Here is a 15384-nt window from a genome sequence, read left to right as displayed (position 1 = left end):
CCCCTCGGTTTACAGCGTCGCAGCCGCTTTCCAGCGCGCGATAGCCGAGCGCCCGCCGGGTGACCCTGGCTCAGTGTAAATATTTTGCTTTCACTGGAAGGAAATGTGACATACATTTGGGGTGGAAGTTATCCAGAGGCTGCGGCCCCGGGAGCCAAACCGCTGGGAAGCCCCCGCCGCGGTGGTCTCAAGGTACGGGCGCTGTCAAACACGCTGCGCTTACCCCGCACCGCACCCCAGCAGGGGGTCAAACCGATTTGCCTCTCGGTGACAGAGCGAGTGCAGCTGGGGGTCGGCGTGGGGTGCCCCACGCGCATCCCGGCCGTGAGGAGCAAGGGTGCCCACGCTCCCCAGGCACGGCACGGCTCGCCGGCCCTGGCACAACTCACGGGCGGCTGAGCGCCAGCGCCAAAGCGTGTCACGGTGGAGAGAGAGGAGTGCAAGCGCTTTCCGAACTCCCGTGCGAGTCAGGGACCAAGGTGCCATCAGGAAAAATCACTACGTGATTATTTTTGCTTCTTAAACCACGCGACTGTGTAAGCAGCCCTGGGCAAGGCAGCCGTCCCCGGCCTCCTGCTAACGGGCCTCGCCTCGCGCTGCGGACAGGGCGGTTTAAAGCCTGGGTGGATTTTAAAAGCTGGCCTCCAGCTGAGGGGTGTTTGCTCTTGGCGACACTTGCAATCACCTGCCTCAGTCTGCCTGGCTGTAGCGTGTGCTTAAAAAGGAATAGTAATAGGATGCTTAAAGGCATACTAGATGAAGTAGCTAGTGTTGCATTTTACATCTGATAAATATTAATTAAGGGTTTTTCAAAGTACAAAAGGTGCTGGGATCTCATGCATTGGCTGGAGAGAAATGTCTCCATCTCCCAGATTTAACCGTGTTCTTGCTGAATTATGCATTTGACTTGGCATGACTGGTTACCCCGCAGTGGTGTCTGCTCGTTCAGCATTCCTCCCTCGTGTACTGAGGGGCCGACTTCCCGCAGCAGAGCCCAGCAGCCTACCCGGGGCCTCAAAGAGCCAGATTATCCAGGACGGGCAAGCTGCACCAAGTCGAAGGTTTGTTTTTGGTAAGTATCCAGAAATTAAGGCACTAACTTGTTGAGGTTTGAGGCCATGCCTAGGCCCCGTCCTGATAAACTGCTGTGAGCTTAATTATCAACCTTTGTTTCTCCAGACAGTCAAATTTGTTATGGAGAAAATGCATGTGTGTTGAATTCACTTGTGAGAGGCTCGACAGTACATAATTTAAAATCAAATTACAGTCACACAGTCTGCCATTAAACCAAAACCAGAAGGTTCTCTTTCACAGGACAGTGCTCCTCATACGCTAAAATAAAAGCTGAACCAACTGCACGGTAATGCTCAGCCAGTCCACAAAACAGGAGGGAGGCACACTGACTTTTTAGGAAGATCCCCAGCGAATGTTAAACAAACCCTGACGTTCCCAGTGCCGCTGCCCGGAATCAGCGCTTCGCTCTCCGGTACGTGTGGAGACGTTTAAACAGCTCTTGCGGCAACCGCTGACACCATCCTACTGAATCCTGCCTGGGAGACCTTGGAAATGAGTCACAGAGAGGGGAATTAACCCGTTACTTAGAGCACACTGCCAGTGTGCTAAGCCGAGAAGCAGTGGAAAAGGCAGGCAATGAAATAAAAATTTGCAGAATTGGAAATTTTCTTTGGGTGAAGATGTCTTTTTCCAAAATTAGAAATATACACATACATACACGTACGTATACAGACATATATACATATAAACATGCCCACCCTCTATGGCCAAAGGAAGAAGAAGAAGCTGTTGCAATCAAAGCATGTGCCACACAATCCTAAGCAGGACATTATGTAGAAACATAGTAGAACATAATGTAGAAAAAAAAGATTAGGTGGGAGACTTCCAAAAAACCCAACCCCCTGTGCAGGCTATGGTGCTCTGGTGTCTGTAATCCCTCCCTGTGGGTGCTAATGTCTACAGCTGCATCAGAGAAGGGAGGAATAGCTCTGATCGTCTTGCGTCCATCCGAGGTCCTCACAATTCACATAACGTGCAGGCTGTCCAACGTAGAGCGTGATTCCTTATCTTTTGGCTTTGTTCAAACTTGATGAAAAATGTGTAACTATGTTTTGCTAAATTAAACCACTCCTACATTTCCTACAATCTACAGGCTTATTTTTACCGTTAACCACTCAATCTGCCGTAGCTATTTCTGATGTTACGATATCTCGGCTAGCAGGCCTTTGGGCTGCTCGTCGCTTCTATTTGATGTTCAGAGTTGCGCTGTCACGCTGAACAGTGAGGCTGTGGGAAGTGCCGGGGGCCCCAGACCTTAGCGTGGGTCAGGCTGCTCTTACATGTCTATATTCAGACTCGCAACTGGCAGTCATGCTGAAGCTCTTGCTTTGTTGACCTCCCAACTCTTTGAAACCGCTGCCGGTGCCCTGCGAGGCACTTCCGCGCTTGTCTGCAGCACCTCGCACAGGAGAGTTACGGAGAGCGATTCCTGCCCGCGGCAGCCTTCGCGTGTGCTGCGCTACGGCAGCGCCCGTGCCGTGTGCTGCCGTCTCTCCCAAGAGCAGCGGGAGGGAAGGGGTCCTGGCGTCACAGGGCGGGGAGATGCTCAGCGCCAGGCCAGCAAGGTGCAAGTCCGTGAACTCACTGCCGTTACAGATATGAAATGCTGGGAAAGGGTGAAGGAGCTCGCAGCCATTACAGACAGGCTTGGTTCCCTGCCCGGGTGATGACAGACCTGTCTCCCATCACGGACTCTCTGTTTGACAACAGATTAAGCGAATTCCTTTGAGCTTTTCTTGTGCTGAAAGGACATTGCCCAAAGGAGCTGAAAGGACAGCCCACGTATCCAATACTAGCAGCTCTTTTTGATCTGCTTTTCCTTTGACATTGTCTGGGATACCCTTCCCCCTCGCAATGTAAATTCATCCCTTTTTAATGTAGTTGGTTTGGACTTGGGAGGAGGGTAAAGCGCCAGCCACCTAAAAGGCCAGCCAGAAGAGCTGCCATCTAAAAGACCAGCTGGCAGAGATGTGATTTTAACTGACGAAAAAAAGGTGTTGAGAGCAGTTTGATTATTTTGGGGCGGTGGTGTTGGCACAAGCAAAGAGTTTTCGACTCAGTAGAAACAACTAATTCAGCCGAGCACCAAAACTGGTGCCAGCTCTAGATAAACTTTGCTGCTCTTCTTGCAGTTTTCATCCAGACTTGTCCCAGTCAGCACCAGGAGCTGCCACTGGGTGCACTTCATAAACACAAACAGGCTAGAGAGACTTGTGATACATTTCCTCTGTGTTTGCTTCGAACAGGGGTGTATCTCATGCCCAGAGTCCAACTTTGCTGTGCCAGATCAAAAAGTCAGCTTGGTGTTTACACTGTCCTAAATGAGAGCTGGGGCAGCCATCAACCTGAGCAGCAGGAGGAAACCTCCCCTTGTTCAGAAGTGTTCACGCCTGGGGTTTTGGCTCTGAAAATTATAGCTGCGGGGGTGGGAGGGGTCTGCGAATTGCGGCTCTGGATGCAGCTTGCGGTGGTCAGAGCCATCTCTATATAAATACCTGTGATGAAGCACATGCTTAACTTTCTAAGCACAAAGCTCTCCCATACTAAGAACTGTATTTCAAGAAGAGGAGAAAGAGAGATACATGTGGCATGTGTTTCTGAGCCAGAAAACATGCAGAGTTTCGCACAACAAGGAAGCATGGCACAGTTGCTGAGAGGTAGCTGGGAGGGCTCTCTCCTTTCAATCTCTCTGTCTATCAACAAAAGAGATGCTTGAAGATTGCGTTCCTCCTGAAACCCTCATTTTCTTTTGCAGAATAATAAGCAAAGAGGTTTTAGCCTGTTGCCTGCAGGGAAATGGTTTTGTAATGGAAGGAGCACCCTGCACTAAATCAACAAACAAGAGAATGGCTGTGTTTGTTTTTCCACACACTGGAGGTGAAGGTGCAACCACGCTGAGGTTTCTTTCACATCCTCTCCACTTGACACAGGGGAGGGGACAGGCACAGACACACGCAGAGCTGCACATCTACATGGCGGGAGCGTGTAACTGGAACAGCAAAAGCTGTGGTCTCTGCCTTTCCCCCACAGGCGTGCCGTGCCCTCCCTGGGGTGGAGCGGGAGTTGGGGGGCCCCCGGCACGCCTGGCGCTCTCCCCCAGGCTGTATTTTCACGAATGATTTAAGCCATCACTTGCCACCAAAGGGAGATGCTGTGGTGTCTCGCTGCCCTCCGCTACCTGCTTCCACCCCTCAGTTCTTGTGCAATCACACCCAGTGCCTGGGTGAAAGCAGCTGGACTACAACCAACCAATGGCTACAAAAAAGGCAGCTTTTTATTTAAACCCAGCTCTGCTCCCCACTCCTGTTCACTCTCTTGCACTGGGAGCGACCCTCACGTGCTTCTTCTGGCAGTGACACTGGCTGGGGCCGACACGGTGCTCATGGCCTTCTGGCCTGGGGCAAGGGATGACCTGGAGGCTGGGGGGGGTGGGTGCTGGCCCCAGGGCATCCCTGCCTCCCTGCGTGGGTGGCGGGAGAGGAGAGCAGCAAGCATAGACTGAATTAATCAACCAGAAGGAGTGATGCTGGTGGCTGTAACTAGTTTATATACAGTTATGTACTCATAGAAATGCACTTGAATACAGCTAATTTCACACAGGGTAGGTATTTTTGCTTATTGATTACAAATACAGAACTACCAGTATAGTTTTTGTCCATGCTGTGTATGCTTTGTGAGCACAGACTCAGTGCTGATTTGGAAAAAAGAGTTATCGAGCCAGACAGAAGTATTTTTTCCTCCTTTCAGTTGCATTCCAGAGACAGCCAGTTATTTGGAAGTACCTTGTATGCTTAGTCAGGGCACAGGGAGCATTTGCAAAGGCAAGGGCAGGAGTGAGTTTACATTTTAATCCTGTCTTGCATAGCAGTATTTCCCTTGCCCATATATTCCTAGCGTTTGAACCATTAGCTCAAAAACGGGCCTGCGGCAGGAATGAACTCTTTAAGGGTGCACACTCCACAGACAGCTAGCCCTCTCCATAGCTAGGACACCTGATGTACAGCTGTATGCCCATATGGGCTTATGTTTTTCATATAGATTTCCTGTTGGCCTTCTTTGCTCCTAGCAGATAGAGCGTGAGCTATTTGTGTGTGCATCTGTGTGTGTTTGTGTATGTGTTAGGACAGGTAGCCCCGTGCCTGTACAAGTAGGCACATGCAGATATGTATGTGCCCATACAGACCCACGTTACTAGTCACGTTTACATCTGTCTATATACATGCCTATCCTGCCATGCAATCAACATATACACAAGTTTGCTGCAACAAGCCAACTGTTTTTTTTCTGTCCTGAATTGCCAAACGCTGGAAGCCGCAGGCTAGCTATTGTGGTTACCCTGATTCCCAGGTTTCTTCTGCAGTTGGCGAGTAAGCGGCACTGCAAGTTTCCTAACAACCGGGATGAAGTTTTGTGTAAATCACCTTCTAGGCATTAGACTTTTCCCAGCGAAAGAGGGGGGCGGGTGTTTAGAGGAGGGAGAATTGCTCTCTTTGATGTGGGGATTAGTTCACATGTCAGTGTTATCCCCTTTTTTTTAATACGCTGTGATTTATAGAAGGGCGGCTATGAGAGATAGCCAAGGGGACACCCACGTGGGACTTACTGACAGACACCACCTCCCAGAACATACCTACAACTAAAGCAGCTGGCATCAACAGAAAGACTCCAATTGCAAAAAAAGCAAGCATCGTAAAAAATAAATAACCTGTTTTGCCTAACAAATGCTTTCTAAAAATTAGGATGTGCTTTAATGCTTATGGAGCAGGAACTGGTTTTCCCAGCAGCAGAGGGGGAGTCTTTTTGCACATCCATAACAAAGAAATTATAAATTATTTTTTTCCTTTAAAATTTTTTTTGGTTTGTATTTTCCCCTTAGAGCACACATCACTTGTGAGAATGAGTGTGGCTCCAAAAATGATTATATTTGCTTGAAATGTATTTAGCAATGCGTCTGCTCCAGTCAGAGTTTCCATGCTGTCCTGTGTGAATTTTTTATCAGTGCTTTAGAAAAACTTCACTTTTTGGTCAAAAGTTACATGGTTGTTCTGCAAGCCAATCTTATGTCTATTAGTGTTGGAGGACACTTTCCTGATGCTCTTCATGGGAACTGGATAAGGCTCTGACTTATTAGGCTAGAAGCCACATTCAGAGTAGCTTTGCTTAGCATATCTGAATTGTTTAGGCTTACTGCTTTATGGAGTGGATGGCTGAGAGGCTGGCAAAGGAGACAGTGATGGATACAGTAAGAAAGATTTAACTAACTTTTATTTTAAAATACTCTGTATTAGTATTTTTTTCAATCTGCTATCTGGTTTGGCCCTTTTCAAGTCTTAGTATTTTTATTTGTCCAGTCCTCTTTGAATAAAAATTTGAGACATTCTAGTAAAGCAAACCTTTTAATTATTTTTTTTTAATTAAAACCACCAGTTTAATTTCCAGCCAGATCAGCTCTTTGAGCGCATTCCCTGCGTGGCTGCACTGGTGTTGAAGGCAGTGGGGGCAGCCGAGACTTCAGAGTGAGCGGCTGTAAAACTCTACCCTAAAAAAGCAGTTGTATCATGTTGTTACCACAGAGGTAACATTGGGTCTTCCTTGGATGTTTCCCCTAACTAACTCCTCTCCCATCCAGATACCCAAAGTTCCGCGTTTACCTTCGACGCTGCTTTACGTGTGGGCTCCTCCCAACACATTGGAGGCAGCTCAGCGACTGCCTGGGCATCTTACCTTGAGGGACAGACAAAAGCCAAACCACTTCTTTGCCGCTACGCTGCCAATGGCCTCCTGCAATTCCCCCGCTATTCTTTTAAGCATAAAGAGGTTATTGTGTCACCCCCCAGGAACCCACAACCGCCACCGACAACCAAAGCGTGACGCACGACGGGACGCGCCCCACACAAGTAGGCTTTGTACCCGGGGCGGTACAGTAAAGCGGCCACGTTCAAGTGTGGCCTCGCAGTGTGACTGCTCCCACCCCAGCCGGGGCTGCTCCATGTGCTCTGACCCAAATGCTAATTGCCCTTCTTAACCCCGCAGTGAAAGTGCAGACAAAAGCTCCTCTGGCATCCCCCCAGGCCGTGCGGCGCCCTGGCCCAAGGCCCCTCTGAAGGTACGTCGCGGCAGCGCGCGAGCGCGGTCGGGCACGGCTCGCAGAGCATGGCGGAGGGGCGTGCAGGTTTGGCTCTTACCTGCCTGCGTAGGCACCGCCTCGGCTTGCTACTTCTCTCTTGTGCCACTGTAAAGTGACTGCAAATAGAATACTGCTCAGAAACACGCACAAAATAATGCGTTATGTGCACACGCACCCTCTCCCCCCTGACAGGTAACAGTACAGTAATTCAGAGTGATGTTTCCTTTCACCCCAGCCCGCTGTGCGGTTGGGGATGGCGAGGGGTGTGTGAAGAGAGAAGGATGACTTGGTGGACTGGAAACGATACCCCTTTCCTCAGCCTGGGAAACGCGCCACGTTTGTTTTTGGCAAGGAAGGGTATTTAAGAGACATGGCACATGCTGCGCTACTTATTCATCTTATTGTTCAAATTGTCAAAATATCTGACTGACTGAATGTCCAGCAGTATCTTGAAGACAATGCTTCATAGAAGGAAAGACAATCTGGCCATCACCAGCCTCTCCCGTTTCACTGCACTTCCCAGAAGTGGAAGATCCTCCCGGCCGGTCTCCTGGCCATCATGTGGCAGGATGGGCAATGCCAGCAGATCACCGACTCGTATTTTCTTCCACAAACATGTTACCATTTGGGTGCTCAGACCTATCTCCGTTCTCACCAGTAGTTTGAATCCCTCCTGAAGAGTTAAGTAAGTTTTTCCTTTAAATAAACAGGCAGCACCGGCTGATTAAACCCCAGTATTTATGCATGCATTTTGTTAATGCTTTTCAGCGAGAAAAGTCATTCCTATATTATTCAGGTATGCTCTCATCTGGGAGAAGCAGGATTTCTCGTCTCCTGTTTGGATTGAGTTGGAAATATACAATTTAAGCAAAGTATGTTAAATGCCATATATACTAAAGTTAGACAAGCCACTTTTCAGTAGTTACATTTGAGTGTAGAGACTGAGACTAGAACTCAGATTTTATGATTTCGGAGGCTTACAATTAAGAATTAAATAATGTAATAAAACATAAAGGAACAATCAAACAGCCAGCCAGTCAAGCAGAACAGGCTTAAACTTTTGAATGCATGAGAAAAGCAGAGAAATTGAAAAATACTGTCAATTCTATTTGGGTTTTTTTGAAAGTTATGTTGGTAATGATGGACCTTAAACCAGAAGAATATAAATAGACTGTAACTTAAAACTTTGCCATGGTCTTTTCACTTAAACCCACAAAAATGCGTGTATAGGTTTGAGTTCATAACCAGCCTGCCCCCCTCTCCTCCAAAAAAAAACAACCCAAAACTGAAACCAAATGCTCAGTTTGATTATCCAACTGTTTGGCTGGAAGGTGCAACTGGCACGTCTTTGGGGGGGGCCATGTGAAACCCAGATGAACGCTGGGCCCTGACAGCCAGACACAGTTCCCATGCTTTCCAAAGCCAAGCTGCAATTCATGAATCATACGTGGTCACATGCATGCAATCCTACGTGGAAGTATGAGGTGGAGAACAAGAACTCTTTCTGCAGGAGATACCTGCACTCCCTCACGTTACAGCAATAGCAAGGAAACAACTGTCACTGCCTATGTATCAGAAACAGCTTTTGAGCATTTCTGCTTTTCATCTATATTTAATAAAAAGTCACTTCCATTTGAGAGTCTCCAAATGCATGCGTTTTCTCCAATGTCTCACAGGCAGGAGGGATGCAAAAGAAAATATTTTGTCACTTTCACAGGTTGTGTGATGTATTACATACCTGCACTATCATCTAGAATTTGGTAATGGAAGGCTTTGGGGAAAGGATTGTATTTTCCTTTTGATTCCCTAGTAACAAACATATAGGCAATGTCCAGTGAAGGTTAAAATTATACTGGATCATAGCTGTGTACCCTATATATAGGCTTTAAGAAGTGATTTCCATACCCTGCTGAAGCCATTAGTATGACTGTTGGGCTAGAGAAGGTGGGGCAACAGCAATATGCATCTGGTTGGAAAGCAGCAGTTCTTTTTTTTCTTCAGGTCTAAATGGCAGCCTTGTCAGACATTCACCTGGCTCCACTGCTTGTATTTACAGCTTAGGAGAGAGCTCAAAGACTCTGGAAATGCTGCAGCTAAATAGCCACCTTCTTAGCATCCTGCCCGGTGCAAAGCTTCCCTGGCACCCGATTAGGAAAACACTGCGGGGGATTCACGGGAACGGGGGGCTGGGGTCAGGAGAAAGTGTTAAACCTTTGCGTGTAACTTTTCATGTGACAGGGCTGGTGGTCTAATGACCGTGGGCTCCATTGGCAGGCAGTGGCTTGTGGAGACCTGGGAATTATTATATGGGATTGGGAGAGAATGCCAGCAATGCACACAGGGCTCGGGGGGGAGGATGAAAGGCAAACGCCACTCAGTGAATGAATTCAGAAATATGCAGGCAATTTGTGAATGACTTCTTTCCCTTCGCTGAACTTGCACACGAGTTTCTACAGCCACCGGTAAAAGCCTCACGATACCATCCCACGGCTGAGGTGGTCTGCGCTGGCCTTGGCTCTGCCAGCCCACCCATCGCTCCCCAGCACCCACCGCATGGGCGCAGGCCACGCAGCCATTCCAGGTGAAGAATGCTACCAGCAGCAAGAAGCGTACTGTTCCGGCGTGCTGTGCACGAAGCTCCTTGCCAAGGGACCAGCGAGCCTCCTACATGCAGCCACCCTTGGGAGGAGAGCGGGGTGCAGGTCTTCTGAATGCGGCAGCTCCCACTGGTGGTGGCAGTGCCATGGGGGGAAAAATTAAGGGTTGCTGATTTGGCAATCTGGACCAAGCAGCGCCAGAAGAGCCCATCGGCTGGGAGGCAGAGCTCAGGCCGTGCCACCTCCGTCGGAGCCGTGGCGGCTGGGGGCTCACCTGCCTGGTGGCTGCCTCCCGAGGCGGCAGCTGCAGTCAGACGGGCATGCGGGCACGTGCTTCGAAAGCGCACATAGGAAGAATAACTTGCTGCCTCCCCACGGTGTGTAATTTTGGGAAGATGGGAGCAGGGCATTCGCCATCTAATAACGGTGTCCCTGCAGCTCCTCACTTGGCACAGTAGAGCCATCTTTTATTATCCTTCGGGGCTACGGCTGCAAACAAAAAATGCTTTCATTTCACTTTGGCGGCGGCTCAGGTTGTGTGTGCTCTGGCTGCTTCCTTAATTACAGTGGTTGCTGACAACTTCTTCTGATAGAGACCCTCTCTTTGAGCAGTCCTCCCACTCCCCTGCTTTTTTTTGCAGTCTGAACACATAACAAACTGGGACAACGTTCTGTAAAAATAAGCTCACTGTAATGCAGTGATTCCTGTGCCACAGTTATGCTGTGTTCCCCTCTTCTGTGTTCTCAGTTTGTGCTGCTGCTGCTGTTTATTTCCTCTTTCTGGCTATAAGACATTTTATTTATTAGGGCTGGATTTCCTGTTGCCTGCAGTTGCCTGTACTTTACTCTCTCCTGCTCACTTTGCCGTTCGAGTCAGTCCGTAGGTTTGTTATCCCACTGACTGAGGTGCTCTCAGCAAGTTTGGTCGGTGGTTCTTTTAAGCAACACTTGACAAAGAAGGGGACCTGCATGGCTGCCTGGGCATACAAAAACCCCAGACAATATGGAGAGCCCTCACAAGCATAGGAGGGGTCCCTTTTTTATGACTTACTGATGCAGAGATTATGCTTTCTCGGATGGCAGGAACACTTCTTGTTTTGCTTGCATGCACTGCACCACAGGGAGGAAGTCAGCTCTTCGAACTGTACACGGTCTGCGGGTCTGATGGACGAGGGGTTAAAGGTTTGCAATTATTTATATTTCAGACTGTGGGCCACATCGTGTTAGAAACGTTGTGCAGACTTTCCACACATGAGGTTCATGAATGACTTCCCTGACCTTTTGTGGACATTCAACATCCTCATAGTAAACACAAAGATTGCTTATATGGAAAGTGAGATCACGAAGGGGAAAAAAGTGTTTTGCTGCTTTGAACATGACTTCTGTGCTGGAAGGAAGGAGGAGGCACGAGCTCTTAATGCTTTGTGTATTACCAGCAAGGCCAGTTGGAAAAGCTTGCTCATCTGCACTGGGGACAGAAGCGTCATCTAATTCTCTGTTGCCTGATACTTGATTTGGTACTATTTCAAAGGGCAGAGAATAAGGTTGAAGCAGCACCTAATGGCAATGTTCTCTCTCTCCTGTTTTATGTGTGACGAGCTGCCCTAATTTTATCGTCTTTTCTTTCTGTTCGGTGAGGATTTGGGGCCTGAAAACTGAGCAATGAGAGCTAAAGGTGAAGTGAACCCCAAGCACAGAGGCAGCCGTGGCCTGTTGTACCGTGAGGCAGCCGTACAGGATGTGTCAGGATGTGATCCTTTCGGCTGCGGTGGGCAGTTGCTGGCGGAGAAGCACTGCAGGTGCACCACCATTAGACACTTTTTCCTTTGTGTCAGACGTTCGAGAGCTGCCCAGGAACATTAAATAGGGAACAGTCTTCTGACATCTTCTAGGTAAGATGGAAATGGGAGATCCTGAGCATTTGAATTATGAAAGATCCCAGTGTGTTACCTGCAAGCCAGTGTTTTAACCCCAGCGTCCTGGCCAAATTCCAGCTCTGCTAATTACATCCTGCCTATGTGAAAATTCCCCTGCGCTTGTACACCGCTTTTTTCCCCACTGTTTTCAGCAGCTGCGTGGAGTTGCCAGGCGCGGCAAAGCGCTTGCCATGTTCCACCTCAGGCCTGGCTGCCTTTCAGCGGGGAATGAAATGAGCACTGTGCACAGCGTTTGCCGTGAGCCTGGATCCTCAGATCCCTAGCAGGGAAGGGTACTACAGAAGCAGCGTACCCAAGGACCAGTGCTGGGGCCTTGTCATAGAAGGTAACAGCGTGAAGAGGCCAAGGGCACCAGTGCTGGGGTACACCGTGGGGTCACAGGAGAGACAGGAGGAGGCTGCTGCACTGTGATCTCATTTTTCTCCCAGCATCTCTCACCTACAAGGGCTGGAATAGCTGGTACACACCCTCCACGGTTTTGGGGGGTGACTGACTTCAGGTTTGTTTGCACAGTGGAAGAAGCTCTCAGTCCCGCTTATGCCAGCCACCATCAATGCATTTCCAAGCTTTTGCACGTCTGGTTATTGATTGGTGTGGACAAGGGAAGCTAAGGGAAAAGAAATAATTCAAAACCTTTAAATCTACAGATTTGTTTCCTTCTCTTCCACTTCATGACGTATGTGCACATTGCTTTTTGCTCAGCCCTGTTGGGAGCAACTCTTTTCAACTGACCATTAATTCCCCTGGTAAAAACCTGACTCATACCACTAGAAAGGAACTGGCTGATGGATTATCCCTCTCTTCTGAGGAGGTGAAAGAGATAGCTGCAGCAGCAGTTACAGGATTCTGAGAATAAGAAGCAGTAAGAAATGCAGGTCACGTACAGAAGGATACAGGAGTGACTTATTGGCTCATCTGTCCAATTTTCTTGTCAGCCAAATTTTCTCCTTGATTATGGCATTTTTACCACTGCCCTGCCTGAATATTACATGGAAGCATACACAAAAATGTTTGAGGTTGCTCCCAATGGTACACCAGCTCCACTGGCAGCAGTGGAGGCAGAACATGCGCAAAGCAGACTGAGCAGTAACTTGCTTCCCCCCTACTCCCCCATCCGTCTGATTTTTTCAACATCTTAATCCCATGGGACAGCAGCTGTGAGTAGTCTCTCTGTTCCAAGGGGGAAAAAACAAGGTTATCTCAGGGTGTGATGCCAGCATGTTTTCCTTATACACCAGAAGGGGAAGTACAGCAAGCCTTGAAAAGGGAAGGAGTGTGTGTTGTCTGTGGCGTAAGGTAGAAAGCCGGGACTCGAAAGACCCGAGTCCTCTTGCCATGCTGCCCATGTGACTTGAGGCAAGGCACAATTTTTTTAGTCTCATTAGCCCTGTCTTTAAACTGTATTTAGCACTTGCTTCATGGAGCTGCAAAGAAGGGGATTAAGCTTTAATTCATTAATGTTTGTAAAACATTTTAGAACTTGGATAGACATTTCCCAGGTAGTGCAGAGAGCATTAAAAAGCTTATTGCCCTCTCCAACTGCAAACAGTCCTGCAATATGAGAGAAATAAGTGCAACAGTGTTTGCATTTTGGTGTTTATAATAATAAAAAAACCTATCCTCCAGCTTCCCCTCTCTCCTTCCATGTTTTCTTTAAAAAAGGAGAGGCAGCAATGAGAAATTTTAGTCTAAACAGAGTGCAGTTGCTCCCTGGAGACATGAATGCATCTCAGTGGAATTTTCCCTGCCTTCAGCCTTTTGTGCTTCTGAAAGGTCCTGGAACCAGGCATGTGACTGTAAGAGCAAAAAACACTCCTGTGTCTGAGTGGTCTACCAAATATTTCCAAGATACCCAGATAAAATGGCTACAAGCAAGTTCAGCAGAGTTTGACTGAACAGCCAGTAGTGCAGCACTGTCAAGAAGAAAATCTAAACTTTAGTTAAAACAAAATTAAAATTAAATTTTACAAAGACACTTTCTTCAAAGCACAGAACTGGTAACACTAAAGCTGGAGAATTGCTCTTCCCCAAGGTGAAACGCATTTAAAAGTAGCTTATTGAAATGGAGTAGCTTCCCTGTTGTGATGGAAACTTCCTTGTTAAAGGAGAGCCCAAAGCTGTGTGAGCGGGCATGTGAGTAGATAGCAGCAGAGTAGCCTTCTCCATGCCATCCTGCTGGTGGCTGGGAGTGACGCGACATCAGCTTCCACATCCCCTCAGCTTCTCAGTCTTGCACTGCCATGGTAAGGGTGGGCAGCACTTTTTAATAGAAGCCGTATGCTCCACAGGAACACTCTCGTCACCCAAAGACTGCCTAGCAAACAGCGGATGCCAGCCTGCTCACCTCACTAGCACAGGTGACCCCACTGCAGCTGATTTCCTTGCTGGCTTTCCTACAGCCACCTCGGCAGTACTCCAGACCTCCCATATTTCTGTACAGATTACTCTGCTTTTCCAGAGGTCGCTCAGGGAGGCTTTTCCTGTGACCCCCGAGGACAGAACCAGCCTCTTGGGCCAATGGCGACTGTGCATCAGCAGTCGGCACTAACTGAACCCATGGCTTTCCCTTAGGGATGTGAGGCTTGAGAGCCAGGAACAACCTGATCCTGATCACAGCGCAGCCAGCGATGCCTTCAGCAGCCTTGAGCAAATCATACATTCACTAAGTCTGTAAGGTGAGTAAATAGTTCTGTGGTTTGCAGTCACGTTGTGAATGCTTTAAAAGTGCTTTGAAGGCAGAGGAAGCTAAGCAGCTGTAATACACACTGATCTTCCCACCTTTTGGATTGCCACATGTTCTCCTTCCATTCTGAACTGTCAGAGCCTGGCTATTAGCAACTCTATGACATCATCTCTGATGATTTTCCAGTGAGTTACAGGAATAAGAGCTCACTGAACTATTGCTTCTCAATTAAGCCAATGAGTGGGTTTATAATTTCTCTTAAAAAGCAGAAGTGAACACTTCACTGTGTCATGGGCTGTGGACACCAAGCACTCTTGAGTGTTTGACTGGCAGTTCCTCCAAATTGGTGAAGTGACGGGGTGAATTAGGAAGACATGTGTGGCCTGTGTTGCTTCACTAGCATGTGTGTTGTACAGAGGCTTTTATTATTATGCCACTTAAATTAACCTGAACGAAATACAGGATTTTTGTAAGTTCAGAGTTAATTATGACCCCACACATACAAAGAACAGCACTTGGTTTTAAAGTTAGTCTTTAATGAGACAAAAGAAGAAGAATGTTCACTATCTGCTTCACTGAATTTTTGAAAACCAATGCTGTCTTTCATTCATTTCTTAATGGAGGTCTCATTTGTCCTTTCTATAGATTGGATGTATTGCTCAGAGTCTCACCAGTACTGCTCGGTAAAGCATCTTTCAAGGCAGTGTTCCTCACTCGTATGGTCTGCAGGGCAGGATTGGTTCCTTCCCAGGTTAAATTTGTTTGATCCTTTCCATCTGAAACACACAATAAAGACAGACACCCCAATGCCAATGTGTCAGAATGAGATCACAAAGTTACCATTTCCTCCAGTGAAGAACCACTTGGAAACCCGTTTAATCCACAAACGAATCAAGGTAATTAGTTTAGTATGAACTAATTTCATAGACTTGCTGAAAACGGAGTCACTTTTATGTAATGAACCTC

At 47.8% G+C, this 15384-nt stretch overlaps 1 protein-coding gene across 1 annotated transcript in view; it reads right to left on the bottom strand.

Moving 5' to 3' along the window:
- The window catches only part of RAD51B (RAD51 paralog B), a gene marked incomplete at its 5' end in the record, with an annotated part of 429021 nt that overhangs the window by 15031 nt on the left and 398606 nt on the right, over positions 1-15384 (bottom strand). Inside the window, 1 exon segment of the mRNA XM_082000471.1 lies at positions 15096-15194. Coding sequence (XP_081856597.1) covers positions 15096-15194 — 99 coding nt within the window.

Source organism: Phaethon aethereus (genome assembly GCF_964289735.1).
Source record: "Phaethon aethereus genome assembly, chromosome: 5".
Classification (NCBI taxonomy): domain Eukaryota; kingdom Metazoa; phylum Chordata; class Aves; order Phaethontiformes; family Phaethontidae; genus Phaethon; species Phaethon aethereus.
The sequence above is the reverse complement of the archived record's forward strand: the minus strand, read 5'-3'. Positions and strand labels throughout refer to the sequence as shown.